At 37.3% G+C, this 21,332-nt stretch overlaps 3 protein-coding genes across 3 annotated transcripts; 1 reads left to right on the forward strand and 2 right to left on the reverse strand.

Moving 5' to 3' along the window:
- Nucleotides 1-1,910: 1,910 nt before the first annotated feature.
- Nucleotides 1,911-10,492, reverse strand: LOC106535460 (N-acetylgalactosamine-6-sulfatase; the record flags this gene model as incomplete). Its single annotated transcript, XM_014032467.1, is given in 9 exon segments — nucleotides 1,911-2,014; nucleotides 2,108-2,247; nucleotides 2,356-2,483; nucleotides 3,826-3,892; nucleotides 7,137-7,280; nucleotides 9,115-9,217; nucleotides 9,332-9,406; nucleotides 10,104-10,227; nucleotides 10,361-10,492. Coding segments are annotated over 9 exon segments (993 nt in total), but the record flags the coding sequence as incomplete, so codon positions are not given.
- A 388-nt stretch (nucleotides 10,493-10,880) lies between these two features.
- On the forward strand, nucleotides 10,881-12,359 carry trappc2l (trafficking protein particle complex subunit 2L). Its single transcript, XM_014032469.1, has 5 exons — nucleotides 10,881-10,984; nucleotides 11,233-11,405; nucleotides 11,673-11,760; nucleotides 12,053-12,132; nucleotides 12,206-12,359. The coding sequence occupies exons 1-5, from the start codon at nucleotides 10,952-10,954 to the stop codon at nucleotides 12,249-12,251; spliced, it is 420 nt and encodes a 139-aa protein (XP_013887923.1). The 5' UTR covers nucleotides 10,881-10,951; the 3' UTR covers nucleotides 12,252-12,359.
- A 12-nt stretch (nucleotides 12,360-12,371) lies between these two features.
- On the reverse strand, nucleotides 12,372-16,364 carry LOC106535461 (PABPN1 like, cytoplasmic). Its single transcript, XM_014032468.1, has 6 exons — nucleotides 16,108-16,364; nucleotides 14,924-15,050; nucleotides 14,319-14,386; nucleotides 14,138-14,244; nucleotides 13,949-14,036; nucleotides 12,372-13,021 (listed from the first exon to the last, which is right to left on the reverse strand). The coding sequence occupies exons 1-6, from the start codon at nucleotides 16,165-16,167 to the stop codon at nucleotides 12,692-12,694; spliced, it is 780 nt and encodes a 259-aa protein (XP_013887922.1). The 5' UTR covers nucleotides 16,168-16,364; the 3' UTR covers nucleotides 12,372-12,691.
- Nucleotides 16,365-21,332: the final 4,968 nt, after the last annotated feature.

Here is a 21,332-nt window from a genome sequence, read left to right on the forward strand (position 1 = left end):
ACTTAAGGCCTGTGGGCCAAATGTGGTCCACAGGCGACTTCTGTCTGGTCAGCTGATGGGGGTTCTCCCCCCCAAAAAATGTTTTCTATATATTTATTTATTTGCTTWATTTATTTGGGGGCTGTGGCGGAGTGGTTAAGGGAGTCGCCCTGTAACAAGGGGRTGCTGTTTGATCCCCAGTTCTCAGGGTTCATACAGGTTTGAATAAGTTAAATTTAAGACCTTTTAAGACCATTAGAAATGACATTTAAAACCAAACTGACGCATTAACAGAAACATTCAAATGGTCCCAGAAATTTTAACATAGAAACATTTTATTGCTGTCATTTTAGCTATTAAAGAATATTTTATTTTAATACAAGAACACTGAATTATTTTAATGAAACGGTCATATCGATGAGACCTTCATATCGACTGCTGTGGACTGCTTCAAACAGAGTGCAAAAATCACAGATATCAAGCCAAGTCTCATTGAAAACACATATCCCATGTTTAAACAACAAGCAGTGGACATGACTGAACTTCTTTGTTTTTTGGGCAGGTGAACAAGCGGGGGGCTGTAGCGGCAAAGACGTTGAAAACATGAAGTAAACTGTGACATTTCTTGCCTGCAGTTAGCACAGGATTTGTAGTTTAACCACAGACTGAGACCGGTAGCCAACTAAGCACTTCATAAGGACAGATCGAGTCAACCTCTGATTACAGCGCTTTACTCTGTTTATTTATGCAGCCAACGCTTTTCAGGAATGATCGAAAGTAAAAAAAATTAAGACTTGACAAAATTAAATTTAAGAACTTGCATGAAAATCTGGCCATTTTAAGACTTTTTTAGGCCTAAAATTTTGATTTTCAAATTTCAGATTTCTTTAGACCGTTTAAGACCCTGCATGAACCCTGTGTGTCGTTGTGTCCTTGGGCAGGACACTTCACCCACCTTGGCTACTGATAGTGGTCAGAGGGGCCTGTGGCACATGATGGCAGCCCTGCCTCTGTCAGTCTGCCCCATGGCAGCTGTGGCTACATTGTAGTTTACCATCATCAGTGTGTGAATGATGAATGAAATTGTAAAGCATCTTTGAGAGTCTGGAAAAACGCTACATAAACCTAAAGCATTATTATTATTATTATTATTATTATTATTATTATAGTAATAATAATAATTTAATAAAGAATAGATTTTATGTCATTTGTAAATTTTAAATTTATGATTCAAAGCAACAAATTAGACACATTTAAAAAGGTGAAAGATATTACTACTTGTCCAGCCCCTCAGCTTTGACTAACTGCAGCCCCCTGAGCAGTTTAGTTGAACAGGCCTGCATTAATGACTTTAAAAAAAGCTGCTTCAAAGCCAGCAGTGACCATAAACTACATCTCCCATAAMGCATGCTGATTATATATGGGAATTCCCTGTCGGAAAGTGGGAGAATTCAGAATTCAAGATGGCAGCTACTCACCAAAACTCAACAGCGAGTAAAACTCTCTTACTTTTACTTTTAATAGTTTTTCTGTATTATTTATTTCACATTTAGTCAGTCGTACACGGATTTTCCAGTGTTTATAAGAGGACCTGTTTAAATGCTGTTTCTATGCAGGAAATACCAGGTAGAGCTCAGTTATTGTTTGTAAGCGATGCTCAATTGTAGCAATGAGACGATGAACGTGATGTTTCGAGTTTAGTCAAAGTTAAACACATCAAAGCTAATTACAACTGGCTCTTTAAGGGCTGCTGTAACACTCATGTGGCCCTCAGTGAAAATGAGTTTAACACTCCTGGTTTAAGGATTTCACAGGAAAAGTAAGCCCCTCAAATTTTCTAAGTAATTGCGAGCAGTATAAAGGCATTTATGAGTACTTTTTTGGTTTGAAAAACGTGGTATCACAGCATTACAGCACAGAGGCGTACTTACCATCCCTTCCTGGATGTTGCCAGGCCACCAGGCTATGGCGGGCTCCCTCATGCCCCCCTCAAATGTGGTCTCCTTCCCACAGAGGAAGGGCCCGTTGCTGCCACCTGAGGAATCAGATCCATATCTCTTTTTATAACAACAAAGAAGCAGAAAGTGAATCAAATGGCTGATATGTGGGAGGAAAAAAAAGTACCTACTTGCTTTTGGACCAGACATTAGAGCTGCTCCGTTGTCCGAAGTAAAGAAGACAAATGTGTTCTTTTCTATTCCCAGACTCTGAAGCGTTTTTAGGATCTGACCCACGCTGAAGTCCAGCTCCATCACAGCGTCTCCATAACTGGGGGTATGGACACAATCGTAATTTAAAAATTTTAAGAAAGTATGAAATGATGCATGTTCAGGTCCTTGTGTCAATAAGGAGTCAGTAAAGTAAAGCAGGAGCTACCGGCCTCGCTGGCTCTTCCCTAAGAATTGTTTGGAGGCGTAAACGGGGGCGTGGGTGGCATCGGCTGCCCAGTAGAGGAAGAAGGGCTGTTTGGCTTTGGCCTGGCGAAGGATGAAATCTAGACCTTCCTGCAGACGTGGGAGGAAGGACAAACTGTTATTACACTGTTCATCCACATTTTTCTTCCCATATTCACAAAAAAATTCTCATTCAAGTTGTTTTAACAGGACGTTTAGCTAAAAAACAAGGTAAACAATAAGATTAGAAGCTGATGTTTTATCTGCATTTATAATAACTTCATCTCATCCTGACTTTAAGGCCAGTTTTTGTTTGATCAAATCATCACATTGATAAAAAGAACCATAAATCTTTTATTTTATTTTTTTGTAATATAACTAAATCCAGTTGCCCCTAAAATTCCTTAAAAAAGCCTTTCAACATTTTTTATTATTTTTTGTAAGTGTGTCAAACTAAAGGTAGGAACTAGAGAAAGTTGTCTGACACCCTAGTTTCCAAAATAAAAGCCCCTGGTAATGTTTGAAAACGTTTAAAGGCAGAAACTGCACCCTTTTTGCCCACTGGTGGAACAAAGACTGTTAATATTTTGCATTTACACGCTTGAAGTTGCAGGAAAAAGCACAGTGGGTCATAAATTTTAATGRAGATATTAGTTTTCAATAAAACATTTATGTACAAAGTTACTTTTAAACTGAACAAAAGAACAAAAACAAATAATTATTTAGCAGTAATATGAATAGTTATCAGCCTAACTGTAGACATATGAAACAAAAACACAATATAAACTTCACAAAGATGGAAGTTACTAACAAGTTACTTGAAATTGAACTGATTTTATTGATTTAATTTGATGTGAGAGCTGAAAAATCTCATAGTTATATTCTATTATACATTACTTTTTCTGATGGTTATGTAAAAAATATAAAAAAGTACTAAACATTTAGTGTAAAATTAGACTGTGTTTTTTTTTACATGAAATACCTATATTTCTATTGATTTTAGGAACAYAAATCAAAAAGCACAAATGCATTTTTTCCTTTTTGTGTCATCGTTGAAACAACTTCTCAGCTGAAACCAARTGAGCTTCCAAAGCCACACAAACATGAGCTTTAAAAAGCTGCACACATCAGACCCATCCTCCTAATGTGAAGACAAATTACACTTCTCAAGCATGCCGTGTGTCTCAGCGTGCTGCTTTTGATCCTGTTAAGAACATAATCAGACAGACTGATGTCGGCGACAGAGAATCATCASCAGAGTATAAAAAGGTCAATAATCCACCTCGGCTGGTGAAAGCATCATTATAATAAAACATAAAACTACATTTTTTAAAAGTGGAAAATTTGTTTTTGTGCCTTTATGTTTATGTGAGTTAAAACCCYTTGTGTATTTTATATAAAAACGGATGTTTTAATAAAAGTCCCAGCTGATCTGAGTCAAACATTCACCTACCATTAAATACATGTGTGTGAGGTTTGATTCTCCCGTGTTCTGGTTGATCTTGAAGTCCTCAAAGTACCTGGAAAACAAGTTGACACCATTTAGAACCTAGACTTAGAGGGTGACCCATTAGGGATTTTCAATGGCTGAACTAAATGAGAATTTGAGCGTTAAATACTGTATAACAAAAATGGTTCAATGTTCTATTAACATTTTAAAAAATAAAATCCAAAAAAAAAGAGAAAAGAAATTTGGGCCAGCATTTATAGTAACAGTTAAAAGTGTAAAAAGCATGATTTTTATCACTTACCACTGTAAAAGGCTGATGATCATGTTATTGTCTGTGTGTTTGATTAACAGCAACAAATATCTTTCGAACCACAGAACAAACTTAACTGAAACTCTGAAAGGAATCACTGAATGTCCACCTACAACTCATCTTTTCTTAAAGAGGACATATCCTGCAAAAATCCACTTTTTAGCCAATAAATGCATTTTGTTGTCTACTTGGAGTCTCTAGAAGTGCAGAAAATTTTAATTTAGTTTCTCCAGGTGCTGTGTAGATAGCTTTATATTCTGTTTGGCTCATATTTTACAACCAATTCAGTTTTCTTTATTTTCCATGATGTCAGGGTTCCCACAGTTCAAGGCAAGTTAAATTGAAGACCTTTTTAATGCCACTTGAAATGAAATTTAAGACCAGTTTCACAATAAACTCAAATGGGGAAAAGTTTGTAACAAATTTTACCCAAATGTTTATTTTAACACAAAACAACTAGGTGCAAAAGGCATTCAGTAAATTATTTAAAATAAATAAATACATTTTACCAATTATTTCAATATTTGAGATGAATTACAATCAGTGTGTTAACATTTTTTTATTTTCTGATTGATTTAAACATTTTAAGTCTAATTAAGGCCTTATTTTTGGATCGATGAATTCAACGCTCTTAAGATTGTTTAAGGATCTGAAGGATGTTTTTCTGAACTATTATGTCAGTATTTGAGACCAAATTTCTAAATAAGTTTGGACTTACCAACTACAGTTTCATTATCTTCGTTCTCCTCTGCCTCTGGGTCAGACAAGTCTTCCCTTGTTGACATCTCCTAATTAATTTGTAAATAAAATGTTTCTGCTAAATTGTCATAAACCCCTCTATCAAACTAGAATGGGCWGATCTAGAACCTGGAGGTAAGCGGGGTGTAAAGCTCCTCGTTTGGATTTTTTGGATCTTAGACACACCCCAGAAAATGGGCGGGGCTTGTGCAGTTGCAATAAGGTGGAATTCAGACCAAAGCATCGCAGTTCCACTTTATTTAGAACCCAACTAAAGGGTTACAACTTATTTAGTTTTATAGAAGTTAAGCTTAAATGTGGTGTGGTAGTAGCTGAGAGTCATCCTCCACACATGTTCAAAGTGTGGACAGATTGTAGAAGATCTTTGTTCCAAACTTTGGCATATACAAGCCACTGGGCAGTTTGATTTCTTACAAGGTGTGTTTGATGATAAGTATGACAAAGTATTAATATTCAGTTATAATATTACGAGAATTAAGTCATAATCTTTCATGACATGTCCTTTTTCTGTTCCTGATTTGTCCTCATTTCCTCCTCATTTTCCTCACACCTGCTGTGGACAGCAATGTGTGTCATTTAAGTAATCTGCAAAGACTTTTGGGTCAATATATGCTTTCATCCAAATTATGTGACGACTAAATCTGATAATGCAGCCATTAATAACAAAATGGCTTCAGTTTATCATATAGTCGTTTGCAATCGTTTCAAAGTCCTGCTACTGATAATTTGATGCTAATGTGCTAAAAGATTAAGTATTTCTTTACGCTGATACTAAAGAACAACTTCACAAGTTGCTCAACATTCCTCATTTTAATGCAGGGGTTAGATTGCGTTTTCGTGTAAAAGTTCTCATATTACGACTTTATTCTCATGCGACTTTAATCTCGTAATATTATGACTTTTTTCTCATAATATTACAACTTTTCTTGTAATGTTACAGCTTTATTCTCATACTATTACGACTTTATTCTCATACGACTTTAATCTCGTAATATTATGACTTTTTTCTCATAATATTACAACTTTTCTTGTAATATTACAACTTTATTCTCACAATATTACGACTTTATTCTCATGTGACTTTATTCTTGTACTACGACTTTTCTCATGATGTTGCAACTTTATTCTCATAATAGTACAACTTTATTCTCATATTATTTTATTCTCATACCACTTTACTCTCATATTACAACTGTATTCTCATAATATTATTTTATTCTCATACAACTTTATTCTCACAATATTATGACTTTTTTTCAGAAAATTTAGACTTTATTCTCATACTATTACGACTTTGTTCTCATAATATTACAACTTTATTCTCATAATAGTACAACTTTATTCTCATATTATTTTATTCTCATACCACTTTACTCTCATATTACAACTGTATTCTCATAAAATTATGTCTTTATTCTCGTAATAATAATAAAAAAATCTCATTGTGTGGCCCTAATACTCCGTTGTAGATAAGAAACTGTTACAACAAACCAAAAAACCACAAGACAAATTACACCACATTTTTCCTTATCACACAACTTACATCTGTGTGAGACTTTAAAAAGAAGTGATGTGACGGATCTTCAGTTCAGATAATGCATGTCACTTCCTCTCTTCTTAAACAGAATAAAAGCTCCTGCTGAAAATATCATTAGGACAATGTTTGCAAATTTATTTTCCACCTGTTGACTGGATATTTTGGCGAAAGACATCTGTGGGAAGTCTCGGCAAAGCCGAGCAGCGGGAACTGTTATGAGGCGCTACTGAAGCYTGCCGCTGCGAGCCGAGAAGCAGTGACAGAAATCTTTTTCTCATGCTTCACTTCATCCAGGTGTCCTCACACTCAGACAACGCAACCTGCCGTCTCTGGAGGGCGTGTGTGTCTCTGTGTCTTCATGCCTTCATCTCTGTGTGTGTGTGTGTGTGTGTTCCTGTCCAGGGCCCAGGTATGCAGTGCTGATTAAACCCACGGCTAAGCGAAAAACACGCCCGGCTGCCAGTTCCAGTGACCCTGAATACACATATGGCTGTTTGGGGGAAAACAAATGGGCGGAAAATGGAATACACAAGCCCAGCTGGTACAGAGGAGGAAATGGGATGTGGGGGTTTGGGGGTGTGCAGGGGAGCACTCAACTCATCCAGAGAAGCAGAAAAAAAAAACTAACTTTACGACAGAGTCACGTTTAAGACAAAAAAACCTGACTTCTATAGATTTTAGATCTCTTGTTTCTGTGTTTGCTGCTACCTTCCAAGCATCTCAGAGTTGTTGTAAACGGGGATGTTGGGTCTGCTGATGRCGTCGTAGGGACCAAAGTGGCAGTTTGGTGAACCAAACCACTCATCAAAACCATTTTCTAGAGGAAGGTACTGTGGTCGGTGGCCCAGATGCCTGCAACGAAACAAAACGTAACAAAACGAAACAAAAAAAAAGTCTCAAACACAACACAATCGGTACAGCAAAGTTTTCTGTTAGGGCTGCAAGATATCTAGAACATTAAGCATCGATACATTTAGAACCTAAAATGAAAACAGACATACATTTTGCACAAGTTCCTGTATTTTACACCGACTGAATAGAAGTTCTACTTGTTAAGTGTTTTGTGAACTGCTGCAACGACGTGTCAGCATTTAATMGGTTTCCTTGCAATGCTGCACAAAAACGAGCCAAAATGCATARGTGACCCATCATCTCAAAACAAGGACAAAGTCTAAAAGTGGGATGTGGAGAAACAGGCAGACATAGTGTTTTGATTCAAACTTTGCAAAAATGAATAAATTCCTTATCGATGTATCATTTAAATGAAATGTCTGAAATATAAACCTAAAATTTTTGTAGCACTTTTTTGAGTAGCAACAACATCAACAACAAAAAGATTTTGAGGAAAAACAGTTACAATTTTTTTGAGTGAGCTAGCAAAGTTTTTTTTTCTTTCCAGCTGGGAAATCTCAATATTCAAATACTAAAATTCCTCATTAAAATTACATAAAATTAGGATTCAGACCAAATATTAATGTATCGTTGTAACCATATACTGTATCTCTGATCCAGGTGTCAAAATGTACATTTAAAGCCAGGACTCAGAAAATGTGATTAGGTCATTTTGGCCAAATTTGACTTAATCCTCGTGTCGGTATGATGGGTCACAGTTGTACATTCTAAGGCTGGATGGAAAMGATCCTTTATAACATGTGTGGCTCAATCATCTTTTCTACTTCTGCATGAGAGATCCCATCTCTTATTGTTTTAAATCCCTCTACAGTACGAGGTCCTTTGCTTATGCTGCTTCTAATAACTTACTAAGCTTTACTGCGGTCGTTTCTGTTTCTCTTTTTTAAAAGTGGTTTAAAAGCTTTCTTTAGTGATACGTTAAAAAGTTTTACCACCTAATGATGATATTAGAGACCAAAAAAATTTTTTTTTCCATCAGAATTGTGATTCTCATTTACAATGATTCAGAATCGATTTAAAACGTTCCAATTTAAAAATTAAAAATAAAGCAAATCCAGTGGCTGTCAGCCTCCATATTGCAACTACGGGACGTCCTGACATCAACATGCAGCTGGTTCTGGAGCGTACGGATGCGCTGAAAGCACCAAAATAAAGAGGAAACTACAAAAATGGAGGAAAGAGAGATTCAACCGGCCCCGTCTTCGTTAAAGGCAACGATTTGGGCTCATTTTGTTTTTGAACGAATGAGTCTGAGTTTGACCTGAGCTTCACTGTGTGCGAGGTTTGCAAAAATGAACATGACGCACTTTGGGAACACGACAAATCTATTTATTTATTTTTAATTTATTAACTTCATTTAAAAACAAAATAAACTCCGTACACAACAGAAGAAAAAATACAAATAAAATGGGCTCACATTATCAGAATAATCGATTTTGAACTGAATCATGGTCTGAAAAATCAGAACTGAATCGAAGTGAATTGAAGTGAATTGTGAGATAATAAAAGATTTCCACCACTAGATATGTGAAGTGATTTTCTGATTCAACTTTTTTTAGCTATTGTGTTTTGATATAGCACTTTTATGCCCTTTTTATCATTGAAATTGTATAGTTTGTTTGTTTTCCCTTCTCRCTTCAGGCTAGCATTGTAAATAAGAATAAGTAATATCCTGCCGGGCTAAAAAAGGCTTAAATAAAACAGAATAAATCAGATAATGTTTCCATCTTTGATCTTTGACAACATTAAACAAACGTAGAGGTAAGGAGCTCACCACTTGCCGACTATCTTGCTGACATAACCTTTTTTCTTCAGCAACTGAGGCAACAAGATCTCATCTTTGGAGATTCCCCCCACTATCTCCTGGGGTGTATATGCTACAAATAAGGCAAAAAATATATACATATTAATCAAGTACTGTATGTATTATTCAAAACTTCATGACTTTTTCCCCTGCAAATGAACCGGAAATTAAATAAATGAGAGTTTACCGTTTCTGGCGTGAGCGTTGGTGGTGTAGAAACCATTTCTGACCGGCAGCCTCCCGGTGAGAAGAGCAGCTCTGGCTGTGGACACATTTTTATTTTCTTTTGAGGATTTTTTTTATGTTAATTTATTTATTTAATTTTAACAGAGAACAACTTATCCCGATCGGAAGAGGTTAAAATGAAAATCACAACATTTTTATGCTTTTAATGCATAAAACAACTGATGCAGTCGCACAGAGTTACATGTTTGCCTGCATTATGTGGCAAAAGGCAATAAAAATAAACAGAATGCGCACTGTGGTAAACAAAACTGCAACGACAAGAGCAGTCAGAACTGCAGAGTGACCGTAGTTTATTTGTTTGTTTATGAATCTCAGACGATGAGTTGTTGAGATGTTGTTGTTTATCACAGCATCTCATGTAAGACTTTTAAAGGGCCCCATCACTGAACCAGAGGAAAAAAATAATAAAAAACTCTTACGCTCAAGATTTATGTTGTTCTTTAACAGTTTTAAATTAAATGTAAGGACTAAATAAATCAAACTGCAGTCTGTATTTTTTATATTAATTGTTATTAGTCGTTTGTTTCAGCCCTTTACTGTGCCACACTTTTTTTTTCCCACAAAAACTCAGCAGTAAATTTGTACTTTTACATTTTTTAAAAACTCATAAATGATTCATGTCAATGTGGAGTAACCAGCACACATTAAGGAGTTAGGAAAAGGGCTGAGATGACACAGGAAGTGCTGTTTTATGAAGCTTTCTGCTGACTCACATGGGGAACACAGTGGGTTGGCTGTGTAGAAGTTGGTGAAGAGCATGCCCTGAGCTGCCATCGCGTCCAGATTGGGGGTCTCTTTGGAGGGCTGACCCAACACCCCCAAGTCCCCCCAACCCATCTGAAAAACACAGGAAGCCAGTCAACTTATTAACGAGCTGATGGAGAAAACAGCTGTCCCTGGTGCCTTAAATAAAAGTCAAAGTCAGAGCTTTTGTGATGAAGTTTAAGCAAACAAACAGGAAATATCTTACGTCATCCATAAGCATTATGATAATGTTTGGAGGTGAAACATTTGAAATCGTCTCTGCCAAAGAATAACATATTAATAAACTTAGGAGAATTAAAGCTGGCGCGGACATCTCACTGCGCTGCTGTGGTCATATGAGCACGCGCATCCAGGAAGAGTTTTCTATTTTGCTTTCAAGTTCCCTTCATGTGCAGCACTTCCGCATAAGAATATAAAAAAATAAAATATTTTCAACAATTAATTTAAAGCTTTAATTCATTTAAACATTTCCTTACTGTCGAAATTTGTTAAGTTAGTAGATAGTTTTATCTGTGTAGCATTTAGCAACCGCTGATAAACTTTTAAACTTGTGTCAATAAGATTTGCAATCAGATTGAAATAACGACACATAATTAAAATATCAAAGTGAAAATTTAAACTCACGTTACCTGTAGAACTATATGACTCGCGATTTAAAAAAATACTGATAATATAATGCAAACATTTTAAATCAAGCCAAAAAATGTAAGCAGATTCAAGTTGATGCTCGTTTTTCCGTGAGCGCCTGAACGCATCGTGTCACGTGACATCAGCTGACAGAACGGACACAACTAACATGGCGGTGTGCATAGCAGTTATCGCTAAAGAGGTAATGATTGCTTGTTAAACTACCCGTTTCATACAAACATTTATACATATTTGACATTATAACGTTTTAATAGTTTCTATGGTTTTTTTGAGCTGATTGTCAGGTTGTTTTTATAGCTGAAAAATGTTCAGGTAAAACATAACAAAAATGCTAAATGTGTTAGCACTACTATCTTCTGCCAAAACGTATTAGATTTAATGCTTTTAACAGGTTTTCTTTGTCTGTTTTACTTTCTGATTTTTTGTTAGAACTACCCACTGTATATTCGCAGTGTACCCACCCAAAATGAGCTGAAGTTTCACTACACAGTACACACCTCTCTAGATGTGGTGGAGGAGAAGATCTCTGCAGTGGGGAAGTCCATAGGAGACCAGAGGGAGCTTTATCTGGGACTGCTGTATCCCACTGAAGACTATAAAGTGTATCCTTCATGACTATGTGGTAAAGACTTGTGTTTTAAACAAACCATTTTCTTGTCACTGAGTTTTAGCAAATGGAATCAACTATTAATCCACTAGTATAAAGATAAAATAACCTCTGTTAAACCAGATGTATTTATGTTTTGTCAAGTAAAAAATGCAGAATCCTTAGATATAAAATGTTTTGTTGAAGCAGTTGAGGCCCTGGATATGAGGGATGGGCAATCAAGTTTTCTAAATGGCCAAATATCCTTGACTGCAGGAAACAGATATGGGTATGTAACCAACTCCAAGGTGAAATTTGTGATTGTTGTCGACTCATCGAATACATCATTGCGGGACAATGAAATAAGGAGTGTAAGTAGTTTCAGGTGAACACATTGCAATGCAGACCACGGTTTTTACTTTGAATTTAACAAATTTTATTTTGCGTTGAATATCTTTACTAAATTCAGCAATTTATTTTTGTTGTGAAACATATCTGAAACATATACATCTCTTGCATTTAAGAGAAACAGATAAGTAGCTTTCAATTACATTTTTGATTTTCACATTTTACCCATGTACTTTAGTTTATTCATATTACAAAAAAAAAAAAAAACCTTAAAATTTAATATAAAACTATTCATATCCCTTGTATTTCTTTCAGATGTTCAGAAAATTGCACAATTCTTTCACTGATGTAATGTGCAACCCCTTCTACAATCCTGGGGATCCAATTCAGTCCAAGTAAGTTTGTCTTGTTTATATTTAAATATAAAATGTACTAAAGACAATAGCAAACTTATTTTTTTCCTCCCAGGGCTTTTAATGGGATTGTGTCTGGAATGATGGTACAAACTGGCTGATCACCTCTTTCCTCACCCGCTTTGATGAAGATCCGCTGTACTGACCACCCTTTTTCATTTATGTTGCCTTGTGTTTTGAAATCGTGAATAAACTTAAGTATTGCCGAACATGACTACGTGTTTATTTTGAGCACTGAATCATTGTTTTATTTAAATCACAAAGCAAAGACTTTATAAGGTACACATAGGGATGTTTAAATATTACAGACAGCAACACACAACATTCCCATCACTTAGTAAAAACAGAAGCAGCAGCTGAATAACTTGACTGTCCCATGCATTCACAGCAACAAACCTGACCTCAGTCAACCTTTGTCACAACTCACCCGGATGAACAGTTGACACGGGTCAACTCGGCACATCACAGGGTAAAATCAATACCTAAAAGAATTTACAGGTTAAAATCAGTCCCACCCCGCAGAGATGAATTGTGGGTAGCGTTAGCGCTGCTGTGCGTAGTTCTGTCCACTCGACACTGTCCCCACTTCCTCTGACGGTGGTGTGATGAGAAGAAGACACGGGTAGCGTTTTGCAGTTTGTTCGTGGTTGTCCATGTGTCCCCACTGTCTCTTTCCCACAGACGATCCTCCATAATAAGGGTGGGGAGATTGGTGCTGAGGTCTGGACGACTGGTACCGGAATCTGCCTCTCGAGTTGTTTTGGTATCTGGGAGGACGGTAACCACGCCCCCTGCCTCTGGAGTGGCCGCCTCTGTGTCCTCCGCGGTCTGTGGTGCTGATTCCTGGGAAGTTGGTTCTCTTGGGCAACACCTGGGAGCCAGAAGAGTTTGCATTCATTTTTTAGAAATAATAAAAGGGAGTGAAAAACAAAAAGTGAGCATTTCATTTTATTTCAAGGACAACCCAGACCCCTCGGTGTAGCAAATATGTTTGTTCCTTGTAAAGTCTGACGACCTGCATGTGCTAATTGGAATTCAATGGACACCTGACAGTGTACAGGATTTAAACCTTCAGGAGGAGATTAACTGTAGACACATCAAGTACATTTAAACAACATTTCACACAAACTTGTATACTGAAGGACTAAATTAAGTTTTTAAACACGATCTGGCAGCTCAGCTAAAAGAGTGATATAGAGCAGTGTTTTTCAAAATGGGGGCTGCGACCCCCTGGGTGGGGTGTCTCAGAAAGCTGGAGGGAAGATAAGGGGAAAGAAATGCAAAAATAAATCTAATAAATGTTTTAAAACAAAAGTGAATGTTTTAAAGTACAATTTTTCAAGCTAGAGGTTTGATTTCTGTTATTATAAGCAGTTTGTATTTTTTTTTGTTTATTTTTTTCCCCAGAGGGTATACAGTGTTTAAAACAGTTTGTGGATTTGCAAGGGGGGGTCCCCCAGCAAGAAGTTCATACCGTTTGGGAACCACTGATATAGAAAATATTTAAGTTTGGAAACTAGTGATTACCCCCTCCAAAAAAAATAAATCAATAAATAAATAAAATAAAAAACAAACAGAATAAAATCTATAGCCTTTGTAAACAATCTCAGGCTCAAATCACCTCAAAGCCATTTTTTGCTGTCAAGCACAGACAGTAGCTTTGTTTATACATGTTACCAATAAGGTAAAGCTTTCCCCCAAAACATTTAGCAAAAAAATAAAAAAATCAAACAAAAGATGCTTCTGATACACCAAATGACTTTACTGCTGCTCAAGACTTAAGTTCAGTAAATGTTACCTTGAGAACTCTTCCTCTGAACACCGTCTCATGCAAACCAACAGCACTCTGCACAGAGTCCCGATCAGAGAATTCGATGTAAGCAAAGCTGTGAAGGACAAAGAAAAAAGCAAAACAATTACACCGGAATACTTTTACCCTGTAAGCATCTGTATATATTAAAAAAAAAAAAAACTAAATAAAACCTACCCCTTGGGATGACCGGAGAAGCGGTCACACAAGATGGTAACTCTGTTCACAGGACCACAGCCGTTGAAATGGATCTCCAGCTCCTCTGCAGTAGCACCATAATCTACCTGTGGTGTATTCAGCGTGTCAGACCAGAGTTGTAAAACCATGCACGATAAGGTGACAAACACAGAAGCCTTACATTTCCAACATAGACTGATCTGTTGTCTGCATCCATCCGCTCCTCTGGAGTCATATTGTAGAATGGTCCTGTGATGGAAAAGGAAATAAAATTAAAAAAAATCATGCACAAGGCTTCTCTAGTTTTGTTGACTGCTAGTTGGAAAGCTTTTCTCTGTTGCATTGTCCCCGTTTACCGATTACTTCCTCTAATATATCTGTTCTTGTATGATGTTTGAAACAAAACAATTCTGGCTCTTTTAACTGCATTTCTGTTTTATGAATGAGCCCACAGGAACAAAAAGATGAGATCTACAGAAACCAAAAAAAATAAACATAATAACCGCAGGCAGCAAAACAGACACTTCTGGCTCTCTGCGGCTCGCTGCTTCGTCTCATTGGGCAGTGATGAGGCACATGTGAACACTGTTGTGACCACAGCAAAGTGTCCCAGGTGTTGGCCAGATGGCAAAGAATGTGCTTGCCTGCCTTCAGGCTGCAGAACTACAAACCTGGCTACACAAATATGTACATTTCTCATGCCGAGCCCCTTCTTAAAACACGACCAGTATTGTGATGCACAAACAAACAAACAAGTTTGTGCAGAAAACTCCTGAACTGCCTCACCAGGTCGAGGGCTGTTGGTTTGGAGCTGCATCTCATCCATGTCATATCGGTCGTCGTCGTCCTTAAGTTTTTCAGTCTCTTCTTCCATTTCCAGCTCCTGAACCCTGGCTTTGATGGCCATCAACTCCTGAGATAGGAAAATAAAAATAAAAAAAGTAAACCAGAACTTAAACAGAATATATTCAGTAGCCAAGGCACCCGTCACACCAGCTGCAATTTGTTAGAAAGTAGCCAATTAAAAATTTGAGAACTAAAATCCAACAAAGACATTTTCTAATAGATGAAAAGATAATAAAAAATGGCATATTTAGGCGATAGTGTTCTGAACTACAGTAATTTGTTGTCACATTTAGACTAACTGCCTCTGCTTCTGTTTAAACTAAGACTCCTTTCTTATCCATAATCCAGAACTCTTCTGGAAGTATCACAAAGACCCTATTTCTCTCTCATAGCCCCGTTATCTTTTAACATTGGTTTACTGTAAAGTTTGGGATTAAAATTAAATATGTTCTTTTGATATACAAAGTAATAAATCTGACATTAAAGACCCTTTATGTCTTCTGATCAAGGCCTCCTAGCTGTTTGCATTCTTGAAGATAAACCCTATAAAGACAATCCAGGTACTGGTTGGTTTTTGTTACGGGCAAATACATTTTAAAAAAAAAAAGAAAAGGAGGAAACATTTGTTTTCAATGCATTTATCAAAATGTGAATTATTTTTGATGCACTACAGGAATATAATACTGAAGCTCTGCTGGAAGTCTCAGATCCACAAACTGAGTTTGGTAACAATAAATAAATAAAACTAAGATATATCCAATGCATGTTTATGGTGAAAGTATTGAGAGGCCTTCTTAAACGGCCACATGTTTTGAAGCCAGTATTCATAGCGTTTGATGTTTAAAGAATGAAGCAACAGTCTTAAAGCGACTAAATCATCTTAAAAAATAATAAATAAAAATAAAGCAATAATCCACGGAATGCACAACAAAACAAAGCCTGAACACAAAACGCTGCAGGTTGGGCCCACAGCCTCGGCATTGTCCTCAGTAGCCTGATGCTAACTGCTGTAGCTAGTTACTAGCTAGCTAGCGCTCGCGTGAGTCGCCGCGTGAAAATCGCTACGTTAACATTAACGCCGCACAGCGCCGTTTAGCATGCCCATAAAAACCTCGATAACTCACCGGGTCTTCGGCAAAACGTTCGCTTTCAACGTAGCGGTAGTTCAGATGATTTTCCGCCATGATCCTCACTTCACTGCTCAGGCATAATAATCTGCAAAAACCGACCGCAGCGCTTCGCCACGAACAAAACAACAAACAAAAACCCGCTACAAAGAAACCCTCTCACCGGAAGGAAATGAGCTGATGGTGAACAAAGGCGACATATGAGGTAAGCTAATAGATACCACCTGTGTGCAAGGGAGACGTCATCACGCGCTGGAATGATTGACGTGATGCTGCGCACGTGACGTGTCCGTGATGCTGGATGGAGGCGAGCTGTCAGGGCCGGATCTAGGCCCTCTGAGGGTTTGGGGGCCACATTCATCAACACATGAAAACAGCACACCTTAGAATTAGAACTTTAATGAGGTTTGTGATGAACTTGTAAGTATTTTGAGCTGAATTATTAAAAATGTAAACATAAAATTGTTTTATAGATTTTTTTGTTTCATATTGTGCGATGGTGATCGCCCGAACTTTCATTTTCATCCGATACTCAGAATTCCTCCAATAGACCAGAAAATATCCATGTTGAGTTGTTTTGTACATTTAAATCAGCGTGTCAAACTACTTTTCACAGAGCACATGATCCAAATGAGCATTATAGTTGTAAAACATGAAATATCACATTCCTCGTCTTATTGCACCAACTGTGCGGCTCTATGTAGTATTTCCTGCATAGAAACAGCATTTTAGTCAGCATGACTGACTAAAATGTGAAATAAATAATAATACAGAAATACTATTAAAAGTAAAAGAGAGATTTACTCCCTGTTGAGTTGTGGTGAGTAGCTGTCATTTTGAATTCTGGACTCCTCCACTTTCCAACAAGGAATTCCCACTAGAGGAGGTGTTCCAGTTTAAATTCACAACTTGTAAGTGGGAAATTCCCACTTTCTTGTACAACTGGCTGCAACCAAAGTAGCTGGCAAAAACGCTGTGAAAAGGAGATTTTACACAACAAATTTATTCGACTTTTCAACTCTGTGCACCTCCACCTGGTGATGGATTGCCATCATTTTGCAGGTAAAATAATAACATGCATTATGGAAATTGTAGTTTATATTTAATGCTGGCTCTAAAGCAGCATACACTTATTTGAAGACATTAATTAAATTTTAAAGCACTCACAGGTCACATAAAACGCCAAAAAGTTTGGGTCAAGACCCCTTTATGGGTTATGAATTATCAAGTGAGAGTCCCCAGATGATTTCCAGACATCAGTTTAAATGCCAATAAATTGCTAATGAAATATTTCTATCATAATTATTAAAAAACAATAATCATAAATGAATAAAATAGCAGCATATATATTAGAACTGTTTAAATTGTTTTTATATCCATTTTTAAAAGCATTATTAGCATAGTTTTCATACGTAAACCAATAATATCTTTCGCACTGGGTCTGCTGACGCATAAAGAAAATGGCTATATTTCATAATGTTTTTGATGCATTTATATTAATTGGCATCATAAAACCGAGAGTGGTACGTTATGGTGAAACGTGTATTGATTTAAATAGCAGAGAATTTTTTTTCTTTTCATTCTGGAGTTCTTATTTTAAAACAATCCTTCATTTAAATGAGACAAAAAAACAAACAAACAATGGGAGCGGTGAATACGTCATTTCATGTTTTAATTACACAGTTACATTGTTCAACACAGACAATAACCTGAATTAGAATGTTTTACAGCTTCACACATCCAACAGAGCGAACAGTTAAAAAGCAGTATAGCAACAGGGAGGAAAGCATGCAAGAAATAAATACAAATCAGAATTTAATTCCTCTGGCACAGTTCACTTCATCTAAAAATGGCAACAGGACTGTCGGAGGAGGAAGGGTATGAAACAAAGTGGGAAAGACCTCAAAACCTTTCCTACAGTAACATATTTTTTCTGTAATAATGTATTGCACAATACAGTATAGAATGCTTCCCTACACATAGAAAACACTTTATTCAGTTTATGTAAAGGTTTAAAGAAGACCATCCTGAGCCATGGATTTTCTTTTTCTTTCTTTCTTTTTTTTTTTGGAAAACGAGTGCTATGTCCACCGTTTGCCACTTTAGTTTTCTGTTTATCGGAGCCTGTTTGACAGGAAGGACGTGTCACCATCGCGTCAGATGAGCTCTGGAGCGTCACAGCAGAGCTACAGGTTGGGACAGGGGGAGGCAAACGCTGCCCTGCTGATATTCATTCTCTCTGTTTTGCCCACGGTTAAAGAAACTTTTAGGAGACCCTTGGATGGCAATCACCGCAGAGCCCTGATGTATTTGCCGTTTGTAATATATGGAAACAAGAGCAATAATAATGAAACCGCAGCACGGACTGCAAACAAACTCGAAGGAGAGGACTCCCCCCGTGAAGGGAAAGTTTGACAGCTTTAAGGATTTCAGCCTCGTATCCCACACAGTCCTGGAGCAGAGAGACCAAAACCCTCAACAAAAGGGAAATCCACAGAAGAAAGTTGCAGCTATGTTTTTGTTTTCTCTTGTATTTTGGTCATTTCTAAATGTTCTGTTGGGTTTGGCTTTGTTTAATTTATCAGAGGGGTCTACTCGCAGACAAGGAGGTACACACAAAGCCTCAGAGCTGAATGGAACTGTCATCACATTGTTGTTTTGATGCGGATGTTTAAAAAAAACACAAAACCGCTGCTTTATTTTATTTTTTTGTAATCAATGTGCCACTATTGTTCGTCTGGGATGTTTCATTAAAGCTCTGAATATTTCAAGTAGTTTGCACAGAGACATAAAAAAGTGTTTTTTTATAACCAAAACACACAAACCAGCACACAGACACACACTCATCACACATTCATTTTTTTTATATTTTATCTCTGCAAGGCTTTGTTAGAACACACAGTTCGCAGGCTTTTTTCAAAGCAGATGCTTCCGTTGTAGAGCTACACCACTCAGTACATCGTCAACAAGCGCTTTGATTGCTTGGCTAAGAAATGTACACGTCTGAAATGCAACCAGTCTCTTCTTTCCTCAACGCTGGAGTGCGTGTGTGTTTCAGGTACTTTGGTATAGGGCTGCATATCGAAATATCTGCAGGTGTGATATCAATATAGCAAAAGACTGTTTAGACTGCAATAAATCTATCATAGATTAAGTACCATGCATTCATGTTCTTCATGCTAACAATATATTTGGTCAATCCAACAGAGTCTCACCAACCTTGACACACACGCCTGGTTTAGATGACCGTGATGACCGAAGAGAAAGTGAGGAAAATGTGGGTTTATTGCAATATTAATGCAAGTTTTATCTACCATCATGCAGCCCTACTTTGGTAGCTAGTCGAGCTCTAATCTTACTAAAAGTTACAGCCATACAAGTGCTTTGGTTTGTGCTTTTACAACAAATAGCACGTAGTGGTTGGTTCTGTGTTCAGTTTGGTAATAAGCAAGACTTAACCGTGTTTAAATCCAAGCACGTTGGTCAGTTTTCCGCATCACAAGTGATGACAGTTCCTTTCAGCGGGGACCCTCCATGTCTGCTCTCAGCCCAGCTTTTTAAAAGACCAGGTCAGCCTCTCCTGGTGGTTAGCTGTATGCTCACAGGAGGTAGCTAGTGTCAAGAAGAGATGAGAGGAAGGGAAGGGAGGAGTGAGGAGCCTTTTGTGGTGAGAGGAGAAAACGAGGCATGGTACACAAAACAGGACTGAGGTCGACGCTAAAACACGGTAATTAGAACATACAGAAATGCTACACACAGACGCGGGGGGTACCTTGCAGCTTATCTTCTTTTTGAATTTCAGGTCTCAGTTAGTCCAAAAAAAAAAAAAACAGATCTGTTTCAGATTAAAAAGGAACAAGTATGTGTTTTTCCCCCTAAGTTTGGTCCAAGTGTAAATGAGGCCAGCCATGTAGGGTTTTACAAGGATCAATAAAAAAGCTATTAACCTAAGTTATTAATGGACTTAATGAGAAAGGCTTAAAGAAAAAAAAAACAGACTGAAAAGGGTGAAGCTGCTCTCCTGTCCTGGAAATCTGCAGCCTATCAATTTGAGTTTGATTAGAAAAAAAAATCTAATCATAATCCGTCAATTAGCTGAACTTTAATGTTAGAATTTAACAATAAGCCTGATAGTAGCTTAAATAGATAGTTCAGCACTTTTAAAGTGGTAATGATTTAACAGTTTGGAGAAACAGAGTTTAATTCCGACCAAATTCACAACTTAATGGCTAACAATGAAAACACGTGGTGGTTTGCATTTAATCCTAAATTTGCTCATAATTCTTTTAATTTAACAACACGATAGGACTTCATGATTGTTTTGGACCTGTCTTGATGACTTTGCAGCGAGTACCTTTAAACAGCGAATGATAAGGACGAGAGGATCACTGCAGTTAATGGTGCTTGAGCTGGAAAAACATCAAGGAAATAAAAGCTAAATATTTAAGAATTCCTAAATCTTCTGTTTAGTCCTTTCCTGCAGGCTGGATATTTGCCTCCGTCACCAAGAGTTTCCTCCACTTAGAACCCCGTGAGCCTTTGTTTGGAAAAATTAAAAATGTTTAACGTATGAACGGGTGAAGAATTTTGGAAAAAAACAAATGCACTGTGAGAAAATCATATTCTGAACTTTTAAAGGTTTTTGTTATTTGGCAATTACATTTTTGGACCTTTTTTTTAAATACTATGTACATTCACATTAAGTTACTGATGTTACTTTAAATATATCTATATGTATCTATATTATATGACACCCTATGGGCAGTTGCTGAGGTTCCATTCAGTAGCTGAATTCTCTTCATATTGCACCTCCGTCCTCTCACTGTCTTACAATGCGAGCAATACAAAATATTCTACAAGAAGGGGGGGTGAGGGGGGTGGGTTCATCTCGTTGGTATAGATACAACATTTGAAACAATAAGTACAATGTGGGGGCTTCCTTTTCTAAACAAGCATCCTTGTTCTGTCTTCACCGATCAGCCCAAACTTAGATGAAAACAAAAAAAAAAAGGTAAACGACCCAAAAACAAAGTCAATTTTTTTTGTTTTTTTGATTTTTTTGGGATATACACAAGGGCAGCACATGTGGCATCAGCAATAAAGGACATTAATGGAAACATGAGAGTATCTACAAGCAGGTTCAACCCTCCCCACGTGTCTGCTTTGTGGCTCTGTCCAAAGCAAGCCGGGGGTCGGGGGGGGGGGGGGGGGGGGGGGGGGGG

The sequence above is a fragment of the Austrofundulus limnaeus genome, unplaced genomic scaffold, assembly GCF_001266775.1.
Source record: "Austrofundulus limnaeus strain Quisiro unplaced genomic scaffold, Austrofundulus_limnaeus-1.0 Scaffold1460, whole genome shotgun sequence".
Taxonomy (NCBI): Eukaryota; Metazoa; Chordata; class Actinopteri; order Cyprinodontiformes; family Rivulidae; genus Austrofundulus; species Austrofundulus limnaeus.